This window comes from Leucopleurus acutus, assembly GCF_964270905.1.
Source record: "Leucopleurus acutus genome assembly, chromosome: 10".
NCBI classification, from domain to species: domain Eukaryota; kingdom Metazoa; phylum Chordata; class Mammalia; order Artiodactyla; family Delphinidae; genus Leucopleurus; species Leucopleurus acutus.
Window position 1 is genome coordinate 81,934,034 of NC_139153.1, and position 14,175 is coordinate 81,948,208.

General features: G+C 53.9%; 1 protein-coding gene across 1 annotated transcript; it reads left to right on the top strand.

Moving 5' to 3' along the window:
- Positions 1-584: 584 nt before the first annotated feature.
- Positions 585-14,128, top strand: SLC44A4 (solute carrier family 44 member 4; the record flags this gene model as incomplete). Its single annotated transcript, XM_082849199.1, has 21 exons — positions 585-618; positions 2,231-2,279; positions 2,744-2,817; positions 2,952-3,030; positions 4,070-4,169; positions 4,252-4,377; positions 4,533-4,593; positions 6,122-6,206; positions 6,290-6,373; positions 6,651-6,886; positions 6,976-7,075; positions 7,579-7,671; positions 7,939-8,041; positions 11,918-12,171; positions 12,244-12,338; positions 12,458-12,561; positions 12,673-12,746; positions 12,955-13,025; positions 13,124-13,218; positions 13,334-13,418; positions 14,010-14,128. 21 exons carry the CDS (start codon positions 585-587, stop codon positions 14,126-14,128), a joined length of 2,121 nt encoding a protein of 706 aa, XP_082705325.1.
- Positions 14,129-14,175: the final 47 nt, after the last annotated feature.

Below are 14,175 nucleotides of genomic sequence, written 5' to 3' on the forward strand. Positions count from 1 at the left end.
CTCAGCTGAAGTCTAATGAATTGAAGTTGGGTGTCTGTGCTAATCGGTTTCCTTTGTTCTCAATAAATGTTGGGTTTATAATAAACTGGGTGACTGTTGGCGGAAAAGCACACACAGCCAGAGGGAATGTGGGTCCAAGGGGCAGAAAGAGGATGAGAAGCAGGCTGGACAGGTGTGGCTGGTGTGGTTACCCTCCAGGGGAGGGGGAGGGCTGTGAGGGGATTACTGTGGGGCAGGGTCTAGTCGAGGGCAAATCTCATCTCCACACTTAATCTTTGGCAGGAGGGTGTAGGCGGGACTGTACTATGATTGAAGTAGTTTGCAAAATTCTGAAGGGTTTTCTTAGAGCGTGGGAGTCCTTCAGGCCATGGTCCATGAGGCCCGAGCAAGCCGCCCTGACCTGACCCACGTACCGGGCTTGCCTTCCAGCTTCTAGCCCTCCAGCACGGAGTCTAGAAGGAGGAACTAGAGTGTGTCGGGGACCACGGGCAGGGGTGGGGCTGTGACGTGAGGGCGGGAGGGCGGGGCTGGTGGCAGGTGAGCTGCCAGGTCTCCCAGGTTCCAATCACTCTGGAGACTGAGCCATGGGGGGAAAACAGGACCAGAACGAGGTCTACGGTGAGGCTGGGGGCGAGGCTGGGGTGGGGGCCCAGGACCCGGCGAGGGAGGGGAGGCCTGCTCCGGGGAACGGTGGCTGGGCCGGCACCAGGGAGAGGAGCTGAAGGGAGTCGTGGTCCCCGAGGGGAGGGCCCAGGAAACAGCTGATGGAAGGAGACAGAGTCAGGGTCCTCGGAGGAGGATGGGGTGCAGGGGCTGGGAGCCATTGCTGAGGGGCCTTTGGGGTGTAAAGCTGGGGTCTGCGTGAGGAGGGGCGCTGGAGTCCCTGGGACGAGGGGGTGATGCCACGCCTGGACTCTGGGCCCCTCAGGACAGGGCCCCGGGAAGCAGAGCCTGAAGGAGGCAGGGTCAGGGTCCTGAGCAGAGGAAGGGGCCCAGGGGCTGGGAGGAGTGAGCTGGGCTCTGGGCCGCTGTCAGGAGGGACAGCTTGGGGTCCCTGAGAAGGAGGCGGACTTTCAGCCTGGACTCTGGGTCTCTGAGGGGAAAAGGCGCTGGGGATCTGCCTGCCGGGGTCTGTGAGGAGTGGCGGCGGAGGGGGTTCTGCTGGGGGTCCCTGAGAGGAGTAGGGGCTGCAGATCTTGGTGGAGAGAGAGGGCTGGGGACCAGCCCCCTGGGTTCTCTGCTAGGAGGGAGTCTATCTCAGAGTGGGTTAGGAAGAGGGGCAGCAGAGTTCTGGGGCTCCTGTGAAGGGTAAGGCCTGAGGAGAAGGAGCGGGCAGCCTGTCTCCAGCATCTCTGTGAGGGGCAAAGGCTGGGGGGCTGCCCCGAGGGGTCCTGAGGACAAGGGCAGGGGGCAGGGTGGAGGGGTCTACAGGGAGGGGGAGCTGGGACCAGCCTCTGGGATCCCTTTGAGCAGCGAGGGCTAGGGAAGGAAGGAACCCCAGGGGAGGGACCTTCCAGAGGCGAGGCTTGGTCCGAAGGGAGTAGAGGAGGGAGCAATGGGGACACTCCACAGACTTCCTGGAGCAGCTCTGGGTCAATCATCGACATCGCGTCTGAGAACCGCGGAGGGACAAGGGTCCAGAGCACCTGGGAGAATGGACCGCACCCCTTTCCACGCTCTGGCTCGGCCCTCTGTCCTCCCTCCTCCCCGCCCACACCGGACCCTGGCTGCCTGGCCTCACTTCCTCCCTGTGTGTACTCAGGGAGGACCAGGAACAGGATGGGCCACAAGCTGCCCGGCTCAGGTGTCACCCTGACTGCTCTCCCAGAGACTGGCAGTAGCCTGGGGACTAAGCTCCCTTCCGGGTGGGGGTCTACAGCGCCCCCCGCCCAGTCCCTGCGGGAATTGATGACTTTGGCTGAGGGCCTTGAGGTGTGACCCGTAAATGACCCATAAAAAGCTACCCTTTCCCCTCCCTCCAAGGCCGCCTGGTTGGAGTTCACAGTGATCAGTGAAGCTGCTGACCAAGCCTTGCTCCTACCTTTCCTGTTCTCTACCTTCCCCTCCTGCCAGCCCTGCCCCTGTCTATCTCCCCCCAGACTCCTGAGGGCCAGGTAGGACCCTGGTGCAGGGTAGCTCCTGCTGTGGGGAAGGGTCTGGAGGGACTGGAAATGGGGGGAGAGACCCCTCTCAATGCCTCACTCTCCACACTCCTCCCCTTGCCCTTCAGGGAAACCAGCCAAATATGACCCCTCCTTCCGAGGCCCCATCAAGAACAGGTGAGTTCTGGGCGCTGTGCTGCTGGGCGGGGGGGCGGATGGCGGCGGTGTCTGGGTTTTGCTTCGTATTTGCTGAAATATTGGTAAGAAACTTGTGAGGCAAAAACCTCCTGCCCCAGGAGGGTGGTGGCCCTGGGGAGACTGTTGTGTGTGGAGGGGGCACAAGGGGGCCTCCCGGCTGCTGGTGATGTTCTGTGTCTTGGCCTGGGAGCTGGCTACACAGGCATGTGTCCTTTGGGAAAATTCATCCAGCTGAGCACTTCTGAACTGTGCCCTTTCCTGTTTTAAACTTCAGAAGAAAGTTCACCCACCCAGAAAAAGGTTTTCTTAAAGAGAATAAAATGAAAGCTACCTATGCCTACTTTCCAGCATCCCCCAACTCTCCAAAGCACGACTCCTCCAGACCATGCTACACCCCCTCCCCAGCATCCCCTCTCCAAAGGTTTCCCCCATTTCTCTCCAAGGAGCTGCACAGATATCATCTGCTGTGTCCTCTTCTTCCTCTTCATTCTGGGTTACATCGCCGTGGGGCTTGTGGGTGAGTTTCTGGCAGTGCAGAGCTGGGCAGTGGCTGGGGGACATTATTGTCCCAAGGAGGGACCACACCCACAGCCTTTCCCTCTTAAGTCCCTGCCGCACTCCAGTGATTCATCTGTGTGTCTCTGTCTCCAGCCTGGGTGTACGGAGACCCCCAGCAAGTCCTCTACCCCAGGAACTCTACTGGGGCCTATTGCGGGATCGGGGAAAACAAGTGAGTATGAAGGCAAGAAGAGGGGGCAGGAGGGAGATGAGATGGGAGATGAGATGGGGGAAAACAAGTGAGTATGAAGGCAAGAAGAGGGGGCAGGAGGGAGATGAGATGGGGGATGGGTAGGGGACCACTCCACCTCAGCCTCCCTGAATCTCACCAGTCCAGGCCACGTAGAACAGCCTCCACTGCTGGCCAGTGGCTTCTGAATCCTCCTAGAATTAGGAGGCAGCAAAGAGTCATGGTTAAATGCACAGATTTTAGGGCTCAGAGATGGTCATTTGGATCCCCAAGTGGGCTAAGTAAGTTCTGGTTTGTGACCTCCGGCAAGGTACTCAATATCTCTGAACTTTGACTTCTTCTTCTGAAACACAAGGATGATTCCAGAAGCAAGGCTATCAGTCCCAGCATGCAGGAAACGTTCAGTAAATAATAAAACCACTAACCTTTATGTGGCATTCCAGGCAGGCAGTGTACTCTACACACACAAACTCATTTAAACCTTGTGAGGTAGGTGCTATAATTTTACATGTGATGGAACTGAGGCAGTGAGTGGTTAGATGACTTATTCAAGGTCATAAAGCTGGCTCCAGAGTTCAAGCTCTTAACCATTTTGTTAGCAGTGGAGATGCTGAATTACTCTGGGCAATTTTTCAGGTGTCTCCCATACCTCCCCAGCTGAGCTGAGCTTCCAGAGGCCAGGAACTGGGCCCATTGCACTCTTTTTTTTGGTTTTTTGGTGTTTTTTTGCGGTTACATGGGCCTCTCACTCTTTTTTTTTGGGCCTCCCACTCTTGTGGCCTCTCCCGTTGCGGAGCGCAGACTCAGCGGCCATGGCTCATGGGCCCAGCCGCTCCGCGGGATGTGGGATCTGCCCGGACCGGGACACGAACCCGTGTCCCCTGCATCGGCAGGCGGACTCTCAACCACTGCGCCACCAGGGAAGCCGCCCATTGCACTCTTGAGGCACAGCCCTGGCAGTCCCTCTCTTTCCCCAAGGCTTGACCAAGCCCTTATGCATACGCTTCCTTCTCTCCTACAGAGATAAACCATATCTCCTATACTTCAACATCTTCAGCTGCGTCCTAACCACCAATATCATCACGATCACCCAGAATGGCCTGGCGTGCCCCACACCCCAGGTCAGAGTCTGGGACCTGCCTCTGTCCCCAGATCTCCCCCAGGGTCTGGATACCAGCCCCTCAGCATGCTCTCTGCCCCCAGGTGTGTGTGTCCTCCTGCCCAGAGGTCCCATGGACTGTGGAAACGGACCAGCTCTCACAGTCGGTCGGGCAGGTCTTCTATGCAGCAAATAGGAACTTTTGTCTGCCAGGGGTGCCTGGGGACATGGTGAGCGCTGTTCCCAATGTCATTGCTAAGGAGGGTCCATAATGAGGGAGGGTGGGAGGGGGAGTTGGGTAGATGATCGTGGTGATAGAAAGGGGACTCACTCCTTCATCTTGCTCTGTGTCTGTGTGTCTGTCTGTCCTCCCCCCACCCTCCAGCAAGTGCTCCAAAGCCTGAGACAGGAGCTCTGCCCCAGTTTCCTGCTCCCTTCCACTCCAGGTGAGAAGCCACATTCCTTCCTCAGACATCATCCAGTCCTAGATTTTTTTCCCTCAAACAAGGGAACCAGGCTCAGAGAGAGGCAAGTCACCCAGCTTGTCTGTGACAAAATCGGAATGAGCACCAGGTCTTCGTTTTTTTTCTCTGCTGCATGACCATCCTACAGTCAGATCACCAGTGCTTATTATGTACCTGCTGTGTGCCAGGTACCGGGGACAGGTGAAGCGAAGATGAAAACTGCTCCCCTTTTGGACTACATCCTAGGTGGTGAGATCAGAGATGTTCACGAGGCGATTGCATGAGATTGCCACGAGAACATACGTGGGTGAATGTACACACATGCATTTATGTGCAGGCACAGGAAACAGACTGGAAGGATGTTCACCCAAATGTTAAAGTGACTGCGCTAGGTGGTGGGATCACAGTTGACTTTTTTTTTTTTTTGCTCTTTTTCCCAAATTTTTTTTTGTGTGTGTGGTATGCGGGCCTCTCACTGTTGTGGCCTCTCCCGTTGCGGGGCACAGGCTCCGGATGCACAGGCTCAGCGGCTATGGCTCACAGGCCCAGCCGCTCCACGGCATGTGGGATCCTCCCGGACCGGGGCACGAACCCGTGTCCCCTGCATTGGCAGGCGGACTCTCAACCACTGCGGCACCAGGGAAGCCCTTAAATGTTATTTTTAATAGAAAAAAAAATGTAACTATAGCATGAGAAAAGATATCCAGCTCTCAGTAGGTACAATAGGAAGTATCTCCAATGAGTGCTCCAGGGTCAGCTAGATCTAGATTTAAATTCCAGCACTTTCCAGCTGTGTGGTCTTAGGAAAATGACTCAACCTCTCTGAGCCTTTTTTCCTCATCTTTAGAATGTAAATGCAAAGCAAGTCTGCCTGGCAAAGCTGTTGTGAGGGTCAAGATAAATGGCTCTGTAGGCACATAATAGGGGCCACAGGAGACAGGGGTGGGGCCAGAAGGCTTCCTGGAGGGGGTGAGATGGAGATGGAGCTGAACAGGGCATCATGGATGGGATTTCTGGAGGAGGAAGCGCAAAGGTACAGAGGGGAGGGGAAAGTGGCTGGGCTCAGACGATGGGGCCTTAAAGCCTGGCCGTGAGCGTGGGCACTCTCCAGGGCAAGGCATCTGGAGGTGTCTGGGCAGCAGAGTGACCTAGAGCCCTGGAATGCCAAGGTCCGGGCTGTGCCGTGTCTCCCGGGCACTCTGGCAGGGGCTGGATTGAAGGGTGGCAGGGGTGGGCGTGGAGGTGCTGTAAGAGGCAGGCCAGAGGACAGGAGGGTCTGAACCCAGGCAGTGGCAGGGTGGGGAGGAAGGAGCATTAGAGACAGTGAAGGAAGCATGGGCTCCTGGGCCAGGAGCTCCCTTTCGGCTGTGGAATCAAGAGCAGCCCTCTGAGTGGGGCAGAGCCCTTCTCAACTCTGTCCCAAAGAGCACGACGGGCTGGGGTGGGGGCCAGAGACTTTCAAGACAAACTCTGGGCCCTCCCACCCAGTCGCCCGGTTCTCTCCCTCCAGCTCTGGGGCGTTGTTTTCCATGGTCCAATAGTACTGTGCCTGAGCTCCCAGGGATCTCCAACACGTCCATCGCCCAGGGCATCAGGTGGGCATTCCCTTGCCCCTACATCTCTGTCCCGCTCCCCCTTCCCACTCACAGCCCCATCTGACTCTGTCTCTCCCCACCAGTGGTCTTCTTGACAGCCTCAACGCCCGTGACATCAGCGTCAAGATCTTTGAAGACTTTGCCCAATCCTGGTATTGGATTCTTATGTGAGTCACCACATTCCCCTGCTCTCTCGTCCTTCCCTTCCCCCGACTCTGACCCTCTATCCCTTAGCCCACCGTCTGAAACGGAGCCTTTGGGCAGGGGAGGTGGAGCCAGAGCTCAGAATGGATCCCAAGTCCAACAGGATTTATAAGAGAAAGCGTGTGGGGGGGTTCTGATCTGGGGACATTGGGGGTTTGAGGAAAGGTATTTGGGGGCCTCTGAAAGGGGAAAGGTATGGGGGATGTGGGGTGACCCTCACCTATGTTTCCCTGCCCGCAGTGCCCTAGGCGTGGCTTTGGTCCTGAGCCTGCTGTTTATTCTGCTTCTGCGCCTGGTGGCCGGGCCCCTGGTGTTTGTGCTGATCATAGGGGTGCTGGGCGTGCTGGCGTACGGCATCTATCACTCCTGGGAGGAATACCGCGTACTGCGGGACAAGGGTGCCTCCATCTCCCAGGTGGGCTTCACCACCAACCTCAGTGCCTACAGCAGCGTTCAGGAGACCTGGCTAGCAGCCCGTGAGTGCCCTGCCCACCCATGAACCACCAGCCACCCAAGGGCTGCCCTGGCCATGACCCAGGCCACTCTGCCCCCTGTCCACCCTCAGTGATCGTGCTGGCCGTGCTTGAAGGCATCCTGCTACTGGTGCTCATCTTCCTGCGGCAACGGATTCGCATCGCCATCGCCCTCCTGGAGGAAGCCAGCAGGTCAGGGCCCATGTGGGAAGGAGAAGGGGCAGAGGGCAGGGGGGTGGGCCCAGGATGGGAGTGCTGGAAAGGTGGCAGAGCACTGGAGGAGAAAGGCAGCATAGCACAGTGATTAACATTGCTGTGCGGCTTGGCCTTTCTGCACCTCAGTTTAACCATCTGTAAAATGGGGGTAATAATAGTTCCTACCTTGTAGGGTTTTCATAAGGATTAAGTTAATTAGTGTCTTGTCAAGTGCCTAAAACATGAAACAAGCCCTTACTCACCCTGAAGCTGCCCCTGGTGGCTTCTCTGTGGCTCTAGTTTCCTCTAAAGTCCCCTTGAGCCTGATTTATTCAGTTCAGTTCTTTTAGGGAGCTCCTGCTGCGTGCCCAGCCTTAGGGGGAAGGAGCAGGCCCTGGAGAGGGCAGAGGTGTGGCCTGTGCCAGGGTCGGCACCGTGAGAGGATGGGTGGGGACTGGGGGGGCTAGCTTCACTCGTGTACTGCTCTCATCTCCCTGCAGAGCTGTAGGACAGATGATGTCTACCATGTTCTACCCGTTGTTCACCTTTGTCCTGCTGCTCGTCTGCATTGCCTACTGGGCCATGACTGCTCTGTATCCTTTGCCCACATGACTGGGCCCTCCTGGAGCCCTTGGGGGTGGGGCCAGGGCAATACTTTTGTAGACAGTATGCCTTAGTGTGATTGGAAGAAGGCACCCCTTCCTCCCAGCAGACACAGCCCCGCCTTGAAAGAGCAGGCACAGGCTGAATCTCAGCCCCTCTGTGCAGTGAACAACCTGCTCAAGCTCCTGGGAAGCGGTTGCTGAGGAGGGGAACTGTGGAGGCCCCGTGTCACCATGCTTTCCTTGACTCCCCTCTGGGTACCTGGCCACATCTGGGCAACCCCAGTACGTGTTCTGGGCGCCCAACATCAGCTTGTCCGGCTGTGAGACTGTGCCAATGAATACATCATGCAACCCCATGGTGAGGATTTGGGCTGGATGTGGAGGGGCACCAGTAGGGCTGAGGGGACCTTAGAGAACAACTGGTTCAAATCCCTCATTGTGCAGAGGAGACTGAGGACCAGAGACGGCAAGGGGCTCACTCACGGGTCACAGAGCAGGCCCCTAGCAGAGCCAGAAAGGGAGTCTGTCTGCAGACTCCAGATCTCCCGCTGGGCCACCCATTGTGCTGCAAGAGGATGCGTGCTGTGCCCAAGGGCAGGACCACGCCCTGGGGCAGGTGGATCTCAGAACTTCTCCATCCCTCCCCAGGACATTCCTCTGCCTAGAGAACCATTAACCACTTCACCCTTTCAGTCTCAGTCTGCTCACCTGTAAAATGGAGATAATCTTAATATCTGTGCCTCAGCGTGGCTCTGGCCGTGGCCGAGAAAATTAAAGGACACTGGGCACATGAAAGTACAATGGCTGGTACCTGATAAGAGCTGATAACTGTAGATGGGTTTTGTTTAGGTTATCTTTAGTTAGGCTTCCTCAGAACACACTGTTCTAGGCGATAGGCAGGTGGGCTCCCTGGGGGCCTGGGAGAGTAGCTGCTACCCCAAACTCTCCCCTGTGAAGTTCCCAGGAAGTGAGGCTGCACTGCTGGGTATTTACTGTCAAAGCTTTCATGTGGCCACCACATCAGAACTGGGACCATGGGCTGTGCCCACAGGCGTCAGCCCCACTCTAAAAAAAGAGAGGGAGGTCGTTTACATTTAAGAAGGACCCATTATGTGCCAGGCACTGGCTATACAAAGCCCCAAATGAAGTACTTCTTGCTTTCAACTTGCTTATGACCTAGCGGTGGGGACTGACGCAAACCCACAATTACATACAAAGTGGAAAGTGGTTATAAATTCTTGTTATAAAATTTCAAACAGAGCAGTCCCTCCCTTAGGAAGCTTGCACAAGCCTCTTAGATGGCCTCATCCACCAGAGGGCAGACAGCAGAAGCAAGAACTACAATCCTGCAGCCTGTGGAAGGAAAACCACATTCACAGAAAGATAGACAAGACGAAAAGGCAGAGGGCTATGTACCAGATGAAGGAACAAGATAAAACCCCAGAAAAACAGCTAACTGAAGTGGAGATAGGCAATCTTCCAGAAAAAAAATTCAGAATAATGATAGTGAAGATGATCCAGGACCTCGGAAAAACAATGGAGGCAAAGATGGAGAAGATGCAAGAAATGTTTAACAAAGACCTAGAATTAAAGAACAAACACCTAAAAAAAAAAAAAAACAAACACCTAGAAGAATTAAAGAACAAACAAACAGAGATGAACAATACAATAACTGAAATGAAAAATACACTAGAAGGAATCAATAGCAGAATAACTGAGGCAGAAGAATGGATAAGTGACCTGGAAGACAGAATGGTGGAATTCACTGCCACAGAACAGAATAAAGAAAAAAGAATGAAAAGAAATGAAGACAGCCTAAGAGACCTCTGGGACAACATTAAACACAACATTTGCATTACAGGGGTCCCAGAAGGAGAAGAGAGAGAGAGAAAGGACCCAAGAAAATATTTGAAGAGATTATAGTCAAAACTTCCCTAACATGGGAAAGGAAATAGCCACCCAAGTCCAGGAAGCCCTCCAAGTCCATCCATGTTGCTGTAAATGGCAACATTTCATTCCTTTTTATGGCTGAGTAGTATTCCGTTGTATTTATGTACCACATCTTCTTTATCCATTCATCTGTTGGTGGACACTTAGATTGCTTCCATACCTTAGCAATTGGAAATAATGCTGCTATGAACATTGGGTGCATGTGTCTCTTCCAATTAGTGGTTTTGGGGTGTTTTTTTTCAGGTGTACAGCCAGAAGTGGAATTGCTGGGTCATATGGTAGTTCTATTTTTAGCTTTTTGAGACACTTCTCACACTGCTTTCCACAGTGACTGTGCCAATTTACTTTCCCATCAGCAGTGTACAAGTGTTGCCTCTTCCTCACATCCTTGCCAACATTTGTTGTGTTCTTTTTGATGATGGCCATTCTGACAGGTGTGAGGTGATATCTCATTGTGGTTTTGATTTGCATTTCCCTGATGATTAGCGATGTTGAGCATCTTTCCATGTGCCTGTTGGCCGTCTGCACTTCCTCTTTGGAAAAATGTCTATTCAGTTCTTCTGTCCATTTTTTTTTAATATATTTATTTATTTATGGCTGAGTTGGGTCTTTGTTGTTGTGCGCAGGCTTTCTCTAGTTGCAGCAAGTGGGGGCTACTCTTCGTTGAGGTGCTCAGGCTTCTCATTGTGGCGGCTTCTCTTGTTGCAGAGCACAGGCTCTAGGCGCGCGGGCTTCAGTAGTTGTGGCGCACGGGCTTTTGAGCACAGGCTCGGTAGTTGTGGTGCACGGGCTTAGTTGATCCGCGGCATGTGGGATCTTCCTGGACCAGGGCTTGAACCCATGTCCCCTGCATTGCCAGGCGGATTCTTAACCTCTGTACCACCAGGGAAGCCCCGTTCTGCCCATTTTTAAATCAGGTTGTTTGTGTTTTTCATGTTGAGTTGTATGAGCTGTTTTTACATGTTGGATATTAATCCCTTATTGGTCATATCATTTGCAAATATTTTCTCCCATTCAGTAGGTTGTCTTTTCATTTTTTGATGGTTTCCTTTGCTGTGCAAAAGCTTTTAAGATTAATTAAATCCCATTTGTTTATTTCCTCTGCTTTAAGAGACGAATCTGTGTTTTTTACTTTTTATTAGGGAAATTTTCAGACACACACAAACATGGAGAATCCCTGTACTCAGATTCCATAACCTTCAGCCTTCTGTTCTTGTTTCATCTATTTCCCTACCCATCCCCCACCCCTTGCAATTTTAAAAAATTATTTGTTTATTTGGCTGCGCTAGGTCTTAGTTGCAGCACGTGGGATCTTCATTGTCACATGCAGGATCTTCATTGCCATATGCAGGATCTTCGTTGCAGCATGCAAGATCTTCAGTTGCAGCATGCAGACTTCTTAGTTGCGGCATGCAGACTCTTAGTTGCAGCATGTGAACTCTTAGTTGTGGCATGCATGTGGGATCTAGTTCCTTGACCAAGGATTGAACCTGGGCCCCCTGCATTGGGAGCATGGAGTCTTAACCACTGGACCACCAGAGAAGTCCCCCGTGCAATTTATTTTTCTTGAGTTTTTTTTTGTTTGTTTGTTTTTGCGGTACGCAGGCCTCTCACTGTTGTGGCCTCTCCCGTTGCGGAGCACAGGCTCCGGACGCGCAGGCTCAGCGGCCATGGCTCACGGGCCCAGCCGCTCCGCGGCATGTGGGATCTTCCCGGACCGGGGCACAAACCCATGTCCCCTGCATTGGCAGGCGGACTCTCAACCACTGCGCCACCAGGGAAGCCCTCGAGTTTTTAAAGGCAAATTCTGAACATTGTGCCATTTCACCTTTAAATATATCGGGATGGATCTCAACAGATAAGGACTTTTAAAAAGCATAACCACTACCCCATTATCACACCAAACAAAATTAATGGTTCCTTAGCATCATCTGATACCCAGTCTGTTCAATTTTGCTAGAAAGTGCTTTGGTTGAAGTTGCAGAGGCTGCTCTGGGAGGGGACAAGCTGTTCAAGTGCAAAGGAGAGCTAGGCATTGGTCACACTGCCTTCATACCATTAAGGCTTGGTCCACACGGCCTGGGAGCTCTTGTGCCGTCCAGAGACTGGAGACTGAAGGAAACTAATTACACTCACACAATAGGCAAGCTGAACCCTGTCTGAACCCAGAGATGGATCTCCTGGAAGGAATGGGCTTCCCCAGTTCTGGGGAGGCTGTTACCACCCTCTGCTCTGGGAAGGCAGGAGCTGGTTGGGAATGAGCCTCCTCTGCCTGCCTCCCCAGGACCAGCCGGTGAACTCCTCCTGCCCAGGGCTGATGTGCGTCTTCCAGGGCTACTTGTCCACAGGCCTAGTACAACGTTCTCTCTTCAACTTGCAAATCTACGGGGTCCTGGGGCTGTTCTGGACCATCAACTGGGTGCTAGCCCTGGGCCAGTGTGTCCTGGCTGGGGCCTTTGCCTCCTTCTACTGGGCCTTCCACAAGCCCCGGGACATCCCTACCTTTCCCCTGAGCTCTGCCTTCATGCGCACACTCCGGTAAGCCTGGGGCAGGGGGCTGGGAATTATGAACCCGGGAGTCCTCTGACTACCTCACTAACCCCTGTGCAGTTACCACACCGGGTCGCTAGCCTTTGGAGCCCTCATCTTGACCCTGGTGCAGATAGCCAGGGTCATCCTGGAGTACATTGACAACAAACTGAGAGGTGAGTCGAGGTTGGGGGCTGGGCAAGGCTAGGCTGATCAGCTGGACCCTTGGGCGCTGGAGCGGGGGCGGTATGCGGTCAGGGGCCAGTGCCCAAACATGAGCCCTCCTTACCCCCAGGAAGCCAGAACCCTGTGGCCCGCTGTATCATGTGCTGCTTCAAGTGCTGCCTCTGGTGTTTGGAAAAGTTTATCAAGTTCCTGAACCGCAATGCATACATCATGGTGAGCCCACTACATGAGCAGCCCCTTGCTCTGGGGGCCCTGGATGCAGGTCTCCTACCCTGGCCTAGGTAAGCTCACCGCAGGTAACCCTGAACTTTCCACCTCACCCAGATTGCCATCTACGGGAAGAATTTCTGTGTCTCAGCCAAAAACGCCTTCATGCTGCTCATGCGGAACATTGTCAGGTCAGGCTGTGGCCCCCCACCTCCGTGCTCTCCCACCCATAAGCATGCTGTGCTCAGAAGGGCCTTGAGCTGGGTTTAATCTCTGCTGCCTCCATCTTGAAATGTGAACAGTTTTTGTTTTGCATCTGTCACGGCCAATTATATAGCCAGTTCTACTCCCACCCCTGCCAGGCCTCTTACCCCCAACCTACCCCAACTCCTTGTACAGGGTGGTCATCCTGGACAAAGTCACAGACCTGCTACTGTTCTTTGGGAAGCTGCTGGTGGTTGGAGGTGTTGGTAAGGACCAGGGCAGGGAGTTACAGAGGACAGGGGTGCTGGGCAGTTTAAGAGGTGACCTCAGAGGAGTGATGCTGACCTCCAAATCTCTCTCACAGGGGTCCTGTCCTTCTTTTTTTTCACCGGTCGCATCCAGGGACTGGGTAAAGACATTGAGAGTCCCCAACTCAACTACTACTGGCTGCCCATGATGGTGAGTGACACCCCCCAAACCCCCCAGCCCCACCCTCCACCCCACCCCATCCCCGACGCCCGCTTCACCCTCCAACTCTCCAAAGGAACCCTAAGGGAAACCTTGCATCTTGCAGACCTCCATCCTGGGGGCCTATGTCATCGCCAATGGCTTCTTCAGCGTTTTCGGCATGTGTGTGGACACTCTCTTCCTCTGTTTCTGTGAGTCACACCTCTACCTCCTCTCCTCAACTTAAAGGTACCAGATCATTCAGGCTTTTCTGGTGCTTCTAGAAACAGCGACCTCGTGAGTTACAGGAGCCAGAGGCTCTTCTAACATCCTCAGGGCAGGTGTTTGGGAAGAAAGGAGGGAGTGAGCTCCCAGGCTCCTGGGCGCTCCCAAGAAGGAACATTCCAGGGGAGAGGCCTCTGGTATCTTCCCCTAGAAAATCTGGGAAAGAAGTTAGCCACAGGACTCTTCCCAGCAGGTGGCTGTAGTGAGTGGGGATTTTCTCACCCTACTGTATGCGTTCATTCAGGGTTTCATGTGTACCGGGCTCTGCCCTAAGCAACTGACATGTGTTTTTTCCGTTAATCCTTATCACGCTGTGAAATATTTTTGACACCCCCCCACCTTTACAGATGAGGAAACTATTACATAACCTACCCAGTAGGTTGCAAAAACTGCCCCCCAAAATCAGCCCGTGGTGGCGCAGCCTGGAAACCAGGGAGCTGTCTCTTAGTCCCTGGTTTTCCCGGGGAGTGGGGTTGGCTCCCAACGGTGCGCTCTTATGAGTCTATGTCGTGCCATAGTGGAAGACTTGGAGCGGAACGACGGTTCCGTGGACCGGCCCTACTACATGTCCAAGGCCCTTCTGAAGATTCTGGGCAAGAAGAACGAGGTGCCCCCAGGAGACAAGAGGAAGAAGTGAGAGGCGTAGCTCTGATCCAGGACTGCACGCCGCCTGTACAGCCTCAC